Below are 14,553 nucleotides of genomic sequence, written 5' to 3'. Positions count from 1 at the left end.
ATCTATCTATCTATCTATCTATCTATCTATCTATCTATCTATCTATCTATCTATCTATCTATCTATCTATCTATCTATCTATCTATCTATCTATCTATCTATCTATCTATCTATCTATCTATCTATCTATCATCTATCTATCTTTATTTATTTATATATAAAAACTCTTCCTTACCCATCGTGTGCAGTGTTCCCCCTTTTTTCCTCCAAGCTCAGGTCCTCTACCAGAGGCCTGTGAGCCTGAGGGTTCTGCGCAGTATCTTTGCTGTTCCTAGAACTGCACTCTTCTGGACTGAGATGTCTGATGTATTTCCAGGGATCTGCTGTAACCACTCTTCAAGTTTGGGGGGAACTGCCCCAAGTGCCCCACGGGTACCACTGATGACCTTCCAGGTTTTCTCCAGCTCTTTTCTGAGCCCCTGGTATTTCTCTAGTTTCTCGTGTTCCTTTTCCCTGATGTTGCAGTCACTTGGTATTGCTATGTCAACCACAACGGCTCTTCTCTGCTTTTTGTCCACCATCACAATGTCCGGTTGGTTTGCTATTATCATTCAGTCCGTCTGTATCTGGACGTCCCACAGGATCTTGGCTCAGTCATTCTCTACCACCTTTGGAGATGTTTCCCACTTTGACCTTGTGGTATCCACTAGGCTATATATGAAAGCTTTCCCTGCCAGCATTTTGCACCCTGCAGTTCTGTGCTGGATTGTCTCAGGGGCTTGTCTGGTCTGGTGGATCTGGGCCTCTATATCTCTGGACGAGATATATATATATATATATATATATATATATATATATATATATATATATATATATATATATATATATATATATATATATATATATATATATATATATATATATATATATATATATATATATATCACGGGTGGTTCCCCCCTCCCCCTCTTTCCCCCTCCTATATATATATATTTTATTTTATTTTTATTTTTCTTGTTTCTTGTTTTGTTTTTATTCTTTGAAGTTGGGGTGGCACTCGGGGCAGTGACTCCCAAACCTGAGGAGTTGTTACAGCAGACCCCTGGAAATATATCGGACATCTCGGTGTTTAATCTGTATATCGTTATTCTTTGCTTTGAACGCCTCTAAAATCATCATGTAATGAGGCAAATACACCACAAGATGCCAATAGAGGCTTGGTCACCCCATAAACTGACTGCGATCCGGCTGGGTTTGGTAGGCTTGCTGAAAATTACTAGAATAAAAATAGATATTAATAATAATAATAATCAATTTAATATACAATTTAACAATCTTTTTAATCATAATAATAATCAATTTAAGTTTTTGGTTTCAAACCACTATAACTCTGCGTCGTAGTTTTTTTTTCTTCTTTTTTTAAATTTACTTTCTGGCATGTAGGCCGTTGTTTAGAAGGAGAGTCGGGACATTTGCCACAGTTTTTACTTTTCCGTAATTTCTCACAGACTCTTTATATTAGAATGGTAACACTTTCACATAGTAACATTCATTTCTGAATATTTTAACATAGAAACATTCATTTCTGTTTCCTATACATTCATAAAAGTGTGTCATTTAGAGGCCTGGTGGGAAACACAACAGGTCAGATGTTGCAAACTTCCCATGTGGCAGTTACAATTGCAACTTATTAAAAAATAAAACAAAATTCTCACCACACATTTTAAATATTTTGCTGACTTAACTATTTAACAGCTATTTTGCTTGTTTATTCTTCTTTTCCTGTATTGTAAAATAATTGGGGGAAAAAATAACTGAAAAAAAATGAAAAGAAAACACTGGAAGATAGCCTTCAAAGATATTTTTTTTTCATTTTGATGTTTAATAAATGTTTAATATATATATATATTTATATATATATATATATATATATATATATATATATATATATATATATATATATATATATATATATATATATATATATATATATATATATATATATATATATATATATATATATATATATATATATATATATATATTCAGTGGAGTTCTGGCCTGGGGGTTTGCTGTCTAACCTTACAAATAAAATTAGGCCAAATCAGTCAAAAAACATTTTTTTTCATGTCAGGGTACGATTTATTAATCAGTTTTTATTACCTTATGAATGAACACTAAATAGGCTAACTCACCTTATGTATGAAGTGTATGAAGTCAGAAATAAAACAAAAATTTGACCACCCTTGTTTTCTTCATGTTTTGTTCTAATGGAATATTACCTGAAGAAAAAAAGAAAGAAAAAAAAGTTGTAGGCCTAATGTGCTTTTTTTCGTGATTGTATAATCAATCATCTCATTCTTTTCTTTTTTGTAATCCTGTTTATTTATTTGTTTATTTATTTGTTTATTTATGCTACTTGAAGATATCTGCTTTGTTTTGTATGATCTGCTTGGTGCCATAGTTGTAAACAGGTATTTCCACATAAACAGAGCTGAACCGACGTTACAATGAAGCGGCGTTATTTGACAGGGCCTCATATTCATGACAGGTTGGAACCCATGTGAGAAAGATGCCTTTTCTTTTCCATGAACCGCATTTATTAATCACATCAGCAGGAACACGGTAAAGAAACTTTGATGTATTCATTAGTTTAACTCTCCAAATGTTGAGGTGAAGATCAGATAACAGGAGCCCTTCTTGGCCTTTTAAAAAGCTTCAGTTGCTTTTGAAAAGAGATTCCTCGTTGTCAGCCTGAGGCGATGTCATTAAGGGGGGAGGAATTACCTCATCTAACTTTTTTTTCAAACTCCCTTTTTCTTGTTTTCTTTCAAAGCTTAAGCCCTTATTTTTGCCTTTAGATAAATCGAGACCCGTTAAAAAACACCATAAACATTGTTAGAATTGCTTCAAGTCAGTTAGGCCGAAACTAATTCTACATAGTTTAGAAATAATTTTACCTGAGTATTTTACTTTGTTTATTTCATAAGGAATTTATTGAATTTACACGAAAACGATGATAAAACATCAGCTCTGGTGCCACTCAGGTGAAGCTATACTCCGGCGCATGCGCACTGCACAATAATCAGGTGAGGTAAAACTCCCATGAATTCAGTCAGTCGCAGCCTCTCGGAGGGATTACCGCGACTAGAACCTTGCAGATGTCCGTGTTGGATAGAATAGACTGGAGGGTGAGTTGATTAGTTTTTTTCTAAATGTTTATTGCATTATTTTTTGCTCAGGTTTTATTCTTTATATTTAAAATTTCACCCCACAGTCACTTGTTAGTTGTCCTGCTGCTCTGTTTAGACGCAGAAACAACTGAGCTCTAATCACTCAAATTCATATATGGCTTTTCAAGTGATTTATTTGATCTAATTTTTATTATTCAAAAATATAAAACAAAATCCAAATAGTGCTGAAACTACCTTTACAATACTTCCAAGACCCATGTAAAATGTGGCTATTTACTTGTATTATATAGCCTGTATGATATTTAGTTCTGATGTTTGTGCGAAAGGATTGTACTGTCCTTTTATTTTTCATAAATCAAAAATTATAATCGGCCTTGAACCATTTAACCTGGCAGGCTGACTGAATTGATGACAAATATTTACCGATTCAGTTCCTCTTTACACCTGGCATCAAATGAGTAGCTATTACTGCCAGCATGACAAGCTGTACTTTTCAGATTGTTCAAAGCGTTATACAGTCAGATCAAGCGTGACTAAATACCCTTAACATGCCTGCTATTAAGAGGATCATATTCAATCACGCCGCATTTCACTGCTTCGCATCACAACAAGCCAAGAAGCAGCACGCAAAAAAAAAAAAAAAAAAAAAAAAAAAGAGAGAGATTAATCCTCACTGTCCACGTTCCCAGAGAATCACAGCTCGCGTGGGGGGACATAAACTGATTCCTTAAAGGACAAAACGTTGGCCATTTTAGGCTTACATTTCGAATGACATCAAATAACATATAGGTTTAATGTTTTCTCTGGCTTAAATTAACACTAAACTAACACATGAGGTTGTCAAGAATAAAAATACAATAGCTTATTTGCAATGCATACTACTGAGTCATTAAAAAGGCAATCTTCTCTAAAATGCAAATGAAGTTACAAAAGAGTTGTTTGTTGAGATTCTTTAGGGTTCAAAGGTGTTTTGTTCCTTTAGAGAGAGCGGGAGAGACAACTAAAGCGTAAGGTTTAGAAAGCATATTATTTATTTGAAGCATAGTATGGACCACTTAAAAAAAAAAAAAAAAAAAAAAAAATGAACATTTAACTGACCTGTTTATAGACTTTCCATAATACGCTCAAATTGCATGGACTTCAGAAAGAAAGGGGAAAAATACTGTATTTTCTGCTTTGAATATTTCGGTATGTATTACCTGTAAAAGAGAAGCAAAATCTATACCAGCTCCAATCTTATTTGAATCTGAGATATATATATATATATATATATATATATATATATATATATATATATATATATATATATATATATATATATATATATATATATATATATATGTGTGTGTGTGTGTGTGTGTGTGTGTTTGAATTTTAACATTTTATTTAAGATGTAGTAGCATGAGAAATAGCCTAATAAACCGTACACTTAGATGAGTGGATGTCCTAGTTTAACTACGTATGGAAAAACAAAAACAAAAAAATATATATACAAATCAGGAACAACAGCATCAAAAGTGGCATCCATAAATTCCAATAACTATTAACACCCAACTAAACCAAGTCACCAAAGCCTATTTTAATTCCCATTATGAGGTTCCGGTAGTTACCCTGGACATAGAGCCACTTAACATTTTTATCTTAAAACGAAAAACATCCTCAGCAAGAAATAAATTAAAGCTGCTCGCTTAATGAATGTGGGTTTTATTTTACGGCGATATCCACTGGACCCATTTTACAAGAACTGTTGCTAATCCAGAACACCTGGTTGTCTTTCAAAAAAAGCCCTCTGTTTTAGAAGTGAAAACCCCGAGAACAGAAAATCTAATTAGTTTTGTGGTGAGAGGCTGTACCCACAGCAGCGCACGAATAGAGACTCAACATGTTTGAAGGTTGGTTTCAATCGTTGACATCGCACGCAGACGGCTGAAACAGACGGACGGGATTCTGATTGGCCCATCCTACCGCCAATCAGGAATATTTCTCTTCTAACTTGTCAGCGGCATCTTTGAGGACAGTGACGCCCACTTACAGCGGTTCTACAGACAAAACACAGAGCTGTTTTTGGACCAATTGGATTGAACATCTCCGTTTCGTCCAAAAGAGGGAGTCAAGTTTCTTATGCAGCAGTTTTTCCCACTTTCACAACACAACTCCAGAGCGCACTGACCGGAGAGAAAAGGGGGGGTGAGAAATATTACTTGACAACAACTGTTTTCTCTCACAGTGGCTACGGAGACTCATAGGCTCATAGGCTTTCTGCTGTGGGAGCGTCAGTCCGTGGGTCAGTTTGCCCTTGAGCCCTCACCTTGCAACTTTACTGTCTGTTTGCTGCAGCAGAACAACAAGCGGGTTCATGATCTCCAGGGAGCTCCCATTTTTTCCACACCTGGATTAACCTTTGGCGACGTTTTCTTTTCCTTCTTCTTGTGTATTTTTTTTCGTACGTATTTGCAACGAAGAAAAGGAAATGTTGTGGAAACTAGCTGACAACGTAAAATATGAAGAAGATTGTGAGGTGAGTATTAAAATACCATTGTTTTAAATCAACTCAAGGTGAGCGAAAAAAAAAAGTTTGGTTTTCAAATACAAGGATTTTTAGGCGGGGTTGAGGATTTTTTTTTTGTCTTCCATGTGCGAACAAGAAAGAAAAGAAAACACAAAAAGCGTTATGAAATTAACATAGTATAAAATAACATTGGGTAAATATTAATACAATAATTTTAGTATTTTAAACTTTTTGCTCAATAAAAAAATTAAATAATAATAAAAATATATATATATAATTTTATTAGAGTAAATGTTAAATTATACCCATCCCTTAAACAAGTAACGAATAAATATTGATATAGCCTATTACCTAAGGTGCACTGGACTGAAACTTTTATTGGAAAATCTTCTGGACATAGGATGCCCGACTCTTATAATTCAAATAAAATATCAATATGATCCCAATTTCTCTAGGCTGTTTGCCATATTTTTCAGCTTATTTTTCTCTTCTGTCTTCCAGGAAAGGCATGATGGCAACAGCAATGGGAACCCCCGGCTGCCTCACCTGCCAGCGGTCAGTCAGCACCTCTACAGCCCCTCTCCTTCTCTATCCCACTCGGCTGGTTCCGACTTCCAACCCCCGTATTTTCCACCTCCATACCAGCCCATCTCCTACCCACAGCCCACCGACCCTTATTCCCATCTCAGCGACCCGTTCAACATTAACCCCATTCATCAGTCGCCTTCGTCGAACCAGCAGCAGTCCTCCTGGCCCGGCCGACAGAACCAGGACGGGCTCGGCAGGAGCGGACTGGCGAGTCAAATCTTGGGCCTAGATGGAGGCTCGTCCGGGGTGAGAAGGGAAGGGTTCCGGCGGTCGGAGCTGTTGCCCCCACACAGTCTGGACTCTTCAGTTATTGGTGATAATATGGGGATTCACGACATGGGCCCTGGACTGGAAGACGTCCAGGTAAGAGAATGTGAACCATTAAAATGCAGACCAGAGTTATGTGCATGAGAGAACAGGATCTATATGTGAATGTGCATAAAAAAAAAATAAGAAGAAAGAATAAATAAATAAAATAAAACACTGGGGTATTTAAAGAAATGAAAAAGCCCCATTTTGTAAGATATATTTTTTTATTTCCCCTACTTTCTATATTTACAATATTATCCTAGGTATTTTTTTTTTCTTTTTATAAGACAGGAAGTCTATTGTGGGAAGTTGATAATAAAAATTAAACCCAATACATATTAATCGAAGCCTATTAATTTATATAAAATAAAAAATATGTATTCATTTACTATTTTCTGTTTTTTTGTTTTGTTTCATCAGCATGTGGATGACCACAGTATTATAATGGCAGATCAGACAGTCATCAAAAAAGGTACGTTTTTCCATGTTCTTTACCGTAAACAAAAAAAGAAAGAATGAAAAGGGAAAAAAAAGCTGTCTTTTTTAAGTACGCTGCCTGGGGTGCATCTACCTTTGTAGTCTTTGTGCAGCCAGTGCAGTAATTACTTACAGGAACTGGAAATTTACAGCAAGGACTATATTCCCAAAAATGCCAGGCTTTAAACAGTATGTCAGGGCACTGAGTGCACACCGGGAGGCTGCTGCTTGTCTTGTATTTACACTACCGCTCTGTTAGAGGATAATCCACACACGGCCAGGAGATGCACTCATCTAAGCTTGACATGATCCTCCACCTATTCTGTAAGTGAAGGTGCATGAATGTGTTCATCAGCGGGAAAGGAGGTGATCCCTGCTTTCAGATTCAACAGGCTGTAGCTAACATAATGGGAAAATTGAGCAATCTGGCAGACCGGCAGTGTTGAGTAAGAATGAAAGCAGAATTTCTTTGAATCATCTTCAGGCCGTCTTAAGATTTAAATCGGGATCTCTTTTTGGATCATGTTTTTGGGGATTTAGGAGTTGTGTATCAGCCTGTTTGTGTTTGGCTCTCAGTGGGGCAAGCTTCTTGTTGGGTGTGGCATCTGGCTTGCATGCAAAGGACAGTTTGGTAATATGTTTGGGTACAAATTTCTTTTTGAATGTTCTGCAATCCTTACACTTTGGTAACACAGTCCAATAAAAATAGATAGATAGATAGATAGATAGATAGATAGATAGATAGATAGATAGATAGATAGATAGATAGATAGATAGATAGATAGATAGATAGATAGATAGATAGATATTTGTGCAGTAGAGGAACCCATCTCCATGATGTTATGGCAATCAGTAATGGCTCATTATCTTGTTCCCATGCTGAAGGCCACGCTATAGGCAATCTAGGTTTTCCCACTTGTAAACAATGGCATGTCATTCCCAGGCATGTGCCCCAGAGGAGAAGTGAAACACCCATGTGACTCTGTGATTTCTGTCTCAGTATTAGGACTACGAGGTGGCAGGAACCTTGATCGCATACAGAGGACTTATTATGAGGGGGGCTTTCTTGCTGGTGAGGATGAAGATAGTTGTATTTTGTATTGTAGTGTGCTGTACTGTTTCTGTTTGTCTGAAGACTGTCAGTCTTTTTGTGTTTGAATAAAACAAATTTAAAGTTAATTTAATCTATACTGGAATAATAAATATTTTAGAAGAGAGCAGGTCATTTACAAAGTAAGGTCTTCGATGAGGGGCAGCTTGTTTGTGCTTACCTGTTTGTGGGTGGTTTTTAAAGCGAGGGCTAACCTTCACCCATCCAGTGTTTCAAGAACCAAACAATATTTCAAAAGGTTTTAGGAAGATGTCTCTCTTAAACACTTATTCGTCAAAGCCCGGTTTCCTCGGAACTGCAAAATCCTACAAACACACACACGCATAGATTCTTGTTATTACATGCAAAAAAAAACAGACATTCACAGAGGGATTTAGAGCTTATGCACAAACACTGGAAAAGGGCATATGCAAACAATCACTGTTGCCCAACCACAATTCTTTTTCTTCTTTTTTCTGCATTTAATGTTGATTTTTCTCTTTCTCTCCAGGCCCTGTCGCACTGCCCAAAGGCAACACGCTGGGCCTTCCCTTCCAGAAAGAGTCACTGCTGGGCATGGTATCCAACCCCACTGAAGTGTTTTGCTCCGTACCTGGCCGCCTTTCCTTGCTGAGCTCCACATCTAAGTACAAGGTTACTGTGGCTGAAGTCCAGAGACGTTTGTCACCCCCGGAGTGCCTAAATGCATCGCTCCTGGGAGGAGTTTTACGCAGGTTAGGGCGTCCATTCAACATGACATTCCTTTTTCTGTCCTTAAGCTGTTTGAAATACTTTCTCGTAACGTTAAAGCTCAGTCGGTCTTGGAAAATATTTTTTTAAAGCCTTGGCTTGAGCTCTTTTCCTTAAATTATCTTTTTGCAATTTTCATAGGTTACTTTGCTTTGTCTGCAAATTTAGCTCAGTTCATCCTTTAAAGATGTGTTAAATTCACCATTTCAGTTTTAATCTGAAAAGAGTGCGATTGTTTTCGTTGATGTTTGCAAGATGTGTATTTGTGCTGTAGCAGTTGACCTTATGACACATATGCTTTATGTGGCAGTCTGTTGAGGGACGGGGGGGGGGGCTACCGTTTGTGCTTAACACCCCTGATCAGAGTAATTTTTTGTCAAACTGCATGTTTGCCACTTCCCATGTGCCTTTGTTAATGCTGACATGCACCCACGTACACAAACACAGCCCTTTCTAAGTAGGTCATATAGCTAAGGGGGGGTGTTAGAACAGAGACGGGGGCGAGGGATGGGGGGCTCTTTACAGCACATGCCTCCCCTAAAGATCTCTCACCCACCATGCAGAGGGAGAGCTTGCTGGCCTTGTCATGCAGAAAAATGACTCTGCCATGGCAACTTAGGAGTTTGAAAGTCTCTGCACATGCATGTAAGAGTGATGCTGTTTGTTTTGGTAAGCTGAATCATCAGCAGTTTAAATGTGTTATCTAAGTTTAAAGGAGCAGTGTTAATGTATTTAGTTTACTATATTAAAAACAGGGTTAGATTTTGTTAAGAAAGACTCGTCTATGCTTTTCTATACTAATTATTTTCTTTTAATGAACGCATTGATACAAATTTAACAGTAACCCAAAGAACTTTTAATCGACAATACTAGCTAATGCTGCATAAACATGCCCTGTGGTAAATTTCTGTGTAAATATGCAAGGAAATTTCCTCTATAGTCTGTGGCTGCTTTCATGGTTTTGGACTCAGTTTGTCTTTTTGTCATTCTGCAGAGCCAAGTCAAAAAATGGAGGTCGTTCCCTGAGAGAGAAGCTGGATAAAATTGGTCTTAATCTGCCTGCAGGAAGAAGAAAGGCAGCCAATGTCACTCTACTTACCTCACTTGTAGAAGGTATGACATGTCACTCAGTAGCACATTGTGCCTTCCTGGACATAACTGCCGCCTGCACTGGCTGGAATGCTGTTCAAATATCATGGGAATGTATATGTGTCAGTCTCCTTAGCAGTGTCTTTTTAGCCAAGCACAGCAATAAAACAATCTAAAACCACCTGTCAATAATAAGCATTGTTCTTGAGAAAGGTATCCTGGTGGCTTACGTGTGGGATGACGTTTAACATGGTTAGCCTCATTTGACAAAATAAAATAAAAAAGATCAAGAGAAGAACTGACAGACAAGTAAAAAAAAACAATCTTCTCTTAGGAAAACATTCTCCCCCCATTCTCAGTTGGAAGAGTTAGATCGTCTTTACCAATGTTGTTTCTGTTCATCAGTAATAATTCATCTGTTTTTAAAAAGTTGAGGCTACTCTGACACTTTCTCTGACAATTTAGTTTTTGTATTTTTTACAGATCACTCATAGTGAGCCAGTTTCCCTTTATGGTTGGAGCTAAAAGCTAGATAAAAACTTGTTACTGGACGCACCTTAATACAGTTATTTGCTCATATAAGCACAGTCAGTTTTGTATTGTCTACTTGCCCACTGGCTGAAGCAGGATATTTTTTCGCTCTCAACAAACCTATTCATTTTCATAAACGGGCTAACAATTCTATGTAGTGGAATGACTGGAGGCTTGTTTTGCGACTTTTAGAGCTGAATTAAACCTTGTAATGTTTTGTTCAGCTCGCCAGGAGGGCCAGATGACCTTAAAGCTTGTACTTATGAAAAGCTGCCTGAATCCTGTAGTGATGAACAAGTCTATCAATGAGCATACAGCTTGAGGTGCCTTTGCCCCCCAGTGCTACCATTTATCCTAATAGGCTTGTTAGGATGGCAAATTAAAAGAACCTCTATAAGAAAATAAATTCATACCACTGATCTATAATTCTGCCATTGGATGTCTCTCCAATGCTTTTGTAATTAAATGCAGCTATCTGAAAACATTTTTAAACAGCAAAAAATGAGTGCTTAATTTTCATGTCCTAATGCAAGATATTAATTTAAAATATAAGAAATTTTTTGTGTTTTTTATGGTAAACACAAATGATCAAAAATTCAAATGTGGTGAAAAATTATTTACGCTTAAAATACTGAGTATAAAATATTCAGTCAAAGTGAACACTTGAGCAATTTTTTTCATATTCCGTTGATGGATCATTGCATACCGGGAGTGTAGGGGATGGGGTTTCTTTTGTATGCCTTTAAAGATGTCATGACATGCATCTTTCCATAACTAAAAAATACAGATGAACAAGAATATTAAAAACAGCAATTATTTTGGGTGAATTTAAAAAGAATTGTGTATCATGTTTTTTATTGCATTTATAGCCCAATGTGAAAAAAAAATTACTTCTCTACAAGTGACTTTAAGACGTTAAGAGTATTCCTTTCTCACTGAAATTAGGATATGGGAAAAGTTCGGAATATGAGAATAATATTTTTTTTCTATTTCTTTTTGTCAATGATTTAGTCTTTTTACCATTTCAACTAAGCACAAAAAAATAAATGACCCAATTTAAAGTCCTGCTCATCTGTTCTTTGATCTACCCTCTTGAGATAATAATCTTAATCTAGTTCTGTGTATTGCAAAGTACATATTTCAAACAAAGAAAAAGTGTTTATTAAACATAAATGCACAGACATTGTGTAAATGATAAATTAAAATCATTGCAAATCCTATTCTGAAATGTGTCATTTTAGCTTGTCCTAGTTGATTTTTGCCTAAAAAAAATAACTCAGATAGAGGTGGGAAAACAGCACTTCTGTCACCACGCTGCATACTGATGTAAGTTTGACCTGGTTAAGGGTTAAAAACATTAATAATAAATGTAGTTACTGTGTATGGAAGTAATGTGGCAGTTATTGTTAATTATATTCATTTAATGCTGCTGTTTATAAAGCAGAATGAAGTGTTCCCTATGTGCTGAAGAATAAGCAGATATTTCCGGGAAGGCTGCCAGGAACTAAGAAAGATTGTCTTGTGTCTTGTGGTTTTTGCCAACAATATTTATTTTTCCTTTGTGTTTCTTCAGGTGAAGCAGTTCATTTAGCAAGAGACTTTGGTTATGTATGTGAAACTGAGTTTCCTGCAAAGGCAATAGCTGAATATTTGGGCAGACCCCATGTGGAGCGCAATGAGGTCAACTCTCGCAAGAACATGCTCCTCGCTGCAAAGTAAGTATTTTCTAATTTGTGGTTTGCATCATATTTGCACGCATTTATTCATAAGTAACAGAGACAGGTTGCAACGAGTCTTTATTTCTTTCAAGCCTGGTTTTGCTCTATTTTTGAAGTAAAGCTTTTACCTTACTGAAACAATCACAGGGTTATCTATTTGGTTTGCTTACAGGCAAAGTTAAATACTGCATCCATCCTGACTGGTTTCTCTCCCCTCAGGCAAATCTGCAAAGAATTTACTGACCTGCTCACACAGGACCGGTCACCATTGGGAAATTCGAGGCCGGCGCCCATCTTGGAGCCTGGAATTCAGGGCTGTCTGACACATTTCAGTCTCATCACTCATGGATTCGGTTCTCCAGCCATCTGCGCTGCAATGACCTCGCTCCAGAACTACCTTAACGAGGCACTCAAACAAGTGGACAAGATGTATTTGAGTTCTGGCAGTGAAACCCAGGGATCCTCGGAGAGTGGGAGCAAGTCTTCCGACAAAATGGACAAGCACAGGAAATGAGAGCTCAGAAGGAGAAAACATGAATTCAGAATCTCAGAATACACATATTCTTGCTGCCCTCTGTGTTTTGGACTTTTTGAAACTCATCTTTAGTATTACCATTTTGAGAGCTTATTTTGTAAGTGGGTGTCAACGTGTGCTTCAATCACAAATGTTTATTTCTAAAAAAAGAAAACTGTGGATTTATCACAGTTTGCTACAAGTTAGTATGTGTTGACACCAAACAGGGAATTCTGTGGGCTCATCTTTTTGGGAGCTGCTTCTGACAGTCAAGCGTGCCATTAAATAATAGCAAGGCAGTCCTATGAAAATCCCACTCTACAATGATCTAAAGAAACTGTTTTTGAAGAAGAGGGGGTAAACAAGTACGTTCTGCATTTTTTTCCTCCTCTCTTGTGGACATCATTTCAAGATGGGTTGCAATGACTGTGAATTCTTCTCAGCATCCCCCCCCCCTTCCCTTCTACTCTGTCTGGAGGCAAATCCACTGATTTCCTGTGTCTCAATCGACCTGCAAAGGCAGTTTCTAAATTTGTGTTTTTGTATGTGCGTGTATGAGGGAAAGAGAGATACTAAAATACCAGCTTTTGTCTTTTTTTCCCCTTTTCTTCTCTTTTTGTACAACCAAAAATGACTCCAGTGTTATTCAGCTTTGTTCAATGGAAGACAAATTGAGTCCTCTCGGGCTATACTTTTTCAGTTTGTGCTCGCTCACAAACTAGAGCCTAAAGATGCTGCAACACATGCCTTGTCAGTGTTTAGGTAGATTACAAGCATTGTCACAATTTTGTTGTTCCTGAGAGCACCATATCTGTTCTAATCACGATGTTCCCTATTTTTAGTGTTAAAAGTCTAAGTGAACATCAGCCAAACAACATGCTTAGTCCTACAGTGTATGAGTGTTGAAAGAATGAGTGTAATTGTACATATTTCTTTCTTTGAAAATGTTTTTAACTAGACATTAACTTCATAATGTCTAAGTATAGAATTTTAATCAGTTTGTTGTCCTGGAATGTAAATAAGTTTTAATTTATGTTGTAATTTAATGGGTTTGTGTAAATAACATCATTCAGGTGTATGGTTTTCATCCGGATGTGTTAGATACTGTCCTAGATTTTTTTTTTTTCAAGTAGAAGTTAGGAAGTGGGCATGATTAGTTTTTTTTTTTTTTAAGATGTAAAAAAAAAAAGAAAAAAGAAAGAAAGTTCCAGGACCAAATACAAATAAAAAATGAAAGCCTCAAGACAGATGCAGTGTTTAAGTGATGTTGCCTAGATCACAGAAACACATATTTCCCTTTTTATGGCCCAGTTTTCAGCAATATTACATATAAAATGGTTAAGTCATGTGTTGGAAGATTTCCCTGCTGATAAACACACACAGGAAAGAAATTCCCCTACTAGACTAATGTGAACAGTAGTCATCATTATTTGTTCTCAGTTAGCTTCACAAATAGGCTGTGTGGCTGTGTGAAGACACAGACCTCAACTGCACATCATGTGATGGACAAAGATGTGTTTCGGAGAACAGTCAACTGGCTTGTTTATTTTTGAACCAAGAAAATGTTTAATTATGATATAATTTCAACCTGGAGAGACTCACGTGGAGAAAAAGTGCAATTAGAGAAGTTTTATTCAATGAAATTATTTGCAAGTAACACATTCAGATTAGTTACGGTTTACTATCTAAGGAAAACCAGCTAATTGCATAGATTTAGTGACTCTACAATCCCTAACCTTGAGCATGCATGAAGCAATGGTGGAGAGAAAAACTCCCTTTTAATCGACAGAAACCTCCACCAGAACCAGGCTCAGTGTCAGCAGCCATCTGCCGACGCCAACTGG

The 14,553-nt window shown here is 36.9% G+C and overlaps 1 protein-coding gene across 4 annotated transcripts; it reads left to right on the top strand.

The window, feature by feature from the left end:
* Positions 1-2,975: 2,975 nt before the first annotated feature.
* On the top strand, positions 2,976-12,879 carry tfap2c (transcription factor AP-2 gamma (activating enhancer binding protein 2 gamma)). Of its 4 annotated transcripts, none has more exons than XM_038305099.1 (8): positions 2,976-3,131; positions 6,145-6,594; positions 6,961-7,012; positions 8,018-8,089; positions 8,619-8,841; positions 9,852-9,970; positions 12,051-12,192; positions 12,415-12,709. In XM_038305099.1, the coding sequence occupies exons 1-8, from the start codon at positions 3,102-3,104 to the stop codon at positions 12,707-12,709; spliced, it is 1,383 nt and encodes a 460-aa protein (XP_038161027.1). In that variant the 5' UTR covers positions 2,976-3,101. The 4 variants fall into 4 exon arrangements, with proteins under 4 accessions (XP_038161027.1, XP_038161172.1, XP_038160948.1 ...); XM_038305020.1 differs by lacking the exon at positions 2,976-3,131 and adding an exon at positions 5,164-5,652 and having other exon boundaries at positions 12,415-12,879; XM_038305244.1 differs by lacking the exon at positions 8,018-8,089 and having other exon boundaries at positions 3,102-3,131.
* Positions 12,880-14,553: the final 1,674 nt, after the last annotated feature.

This window comes from Cyprinodon tularosa, unplaced genomic scaffold (assembly GCF_016077235.1).
Source record: "Cyprinodon tularosa strain WSP-4 unplaced genomic scaffold, ASM1607723v1 ctg10, whole genome shotgun sequence".
Lineage (NCBI taxonomy): Eukaryota > Metazoa > Chordata > Actinopteri > Cyprinodontiformes > Cyprinodontidae > Cyprinodon > Cyprinodon tularosa.
Note: the sequence above shows the minus strand (reverse complement) of the source record. Positions and strands in the feature narration are given on the sequence as shown.

Bases quoted from the DNA above. Each gene is read 5' to 3' on its own strand.
- tfap2c (XM_038305020.1), top strand. From the start codon at position 5,605: ATGTTGTGGAAACTAGCTGACAACGTAAAATATGAAGAAGATTGTGAG. The intron at 8,842-9,851 runs GTTAGGGCGTCC...GTCATTCTGCAG, and splicing joins CTGGGAGGAGTTTTACGCAG to AGCCAAGTCAAAAAATGGAG. The intron at 12,193-12,414 runs GTAAGTATTTTC...CTCTCCCCTCAG, and splicing joins AACATGCTCCTCGCTGCAAA to GCAAATCTGCAAAGAATTTA.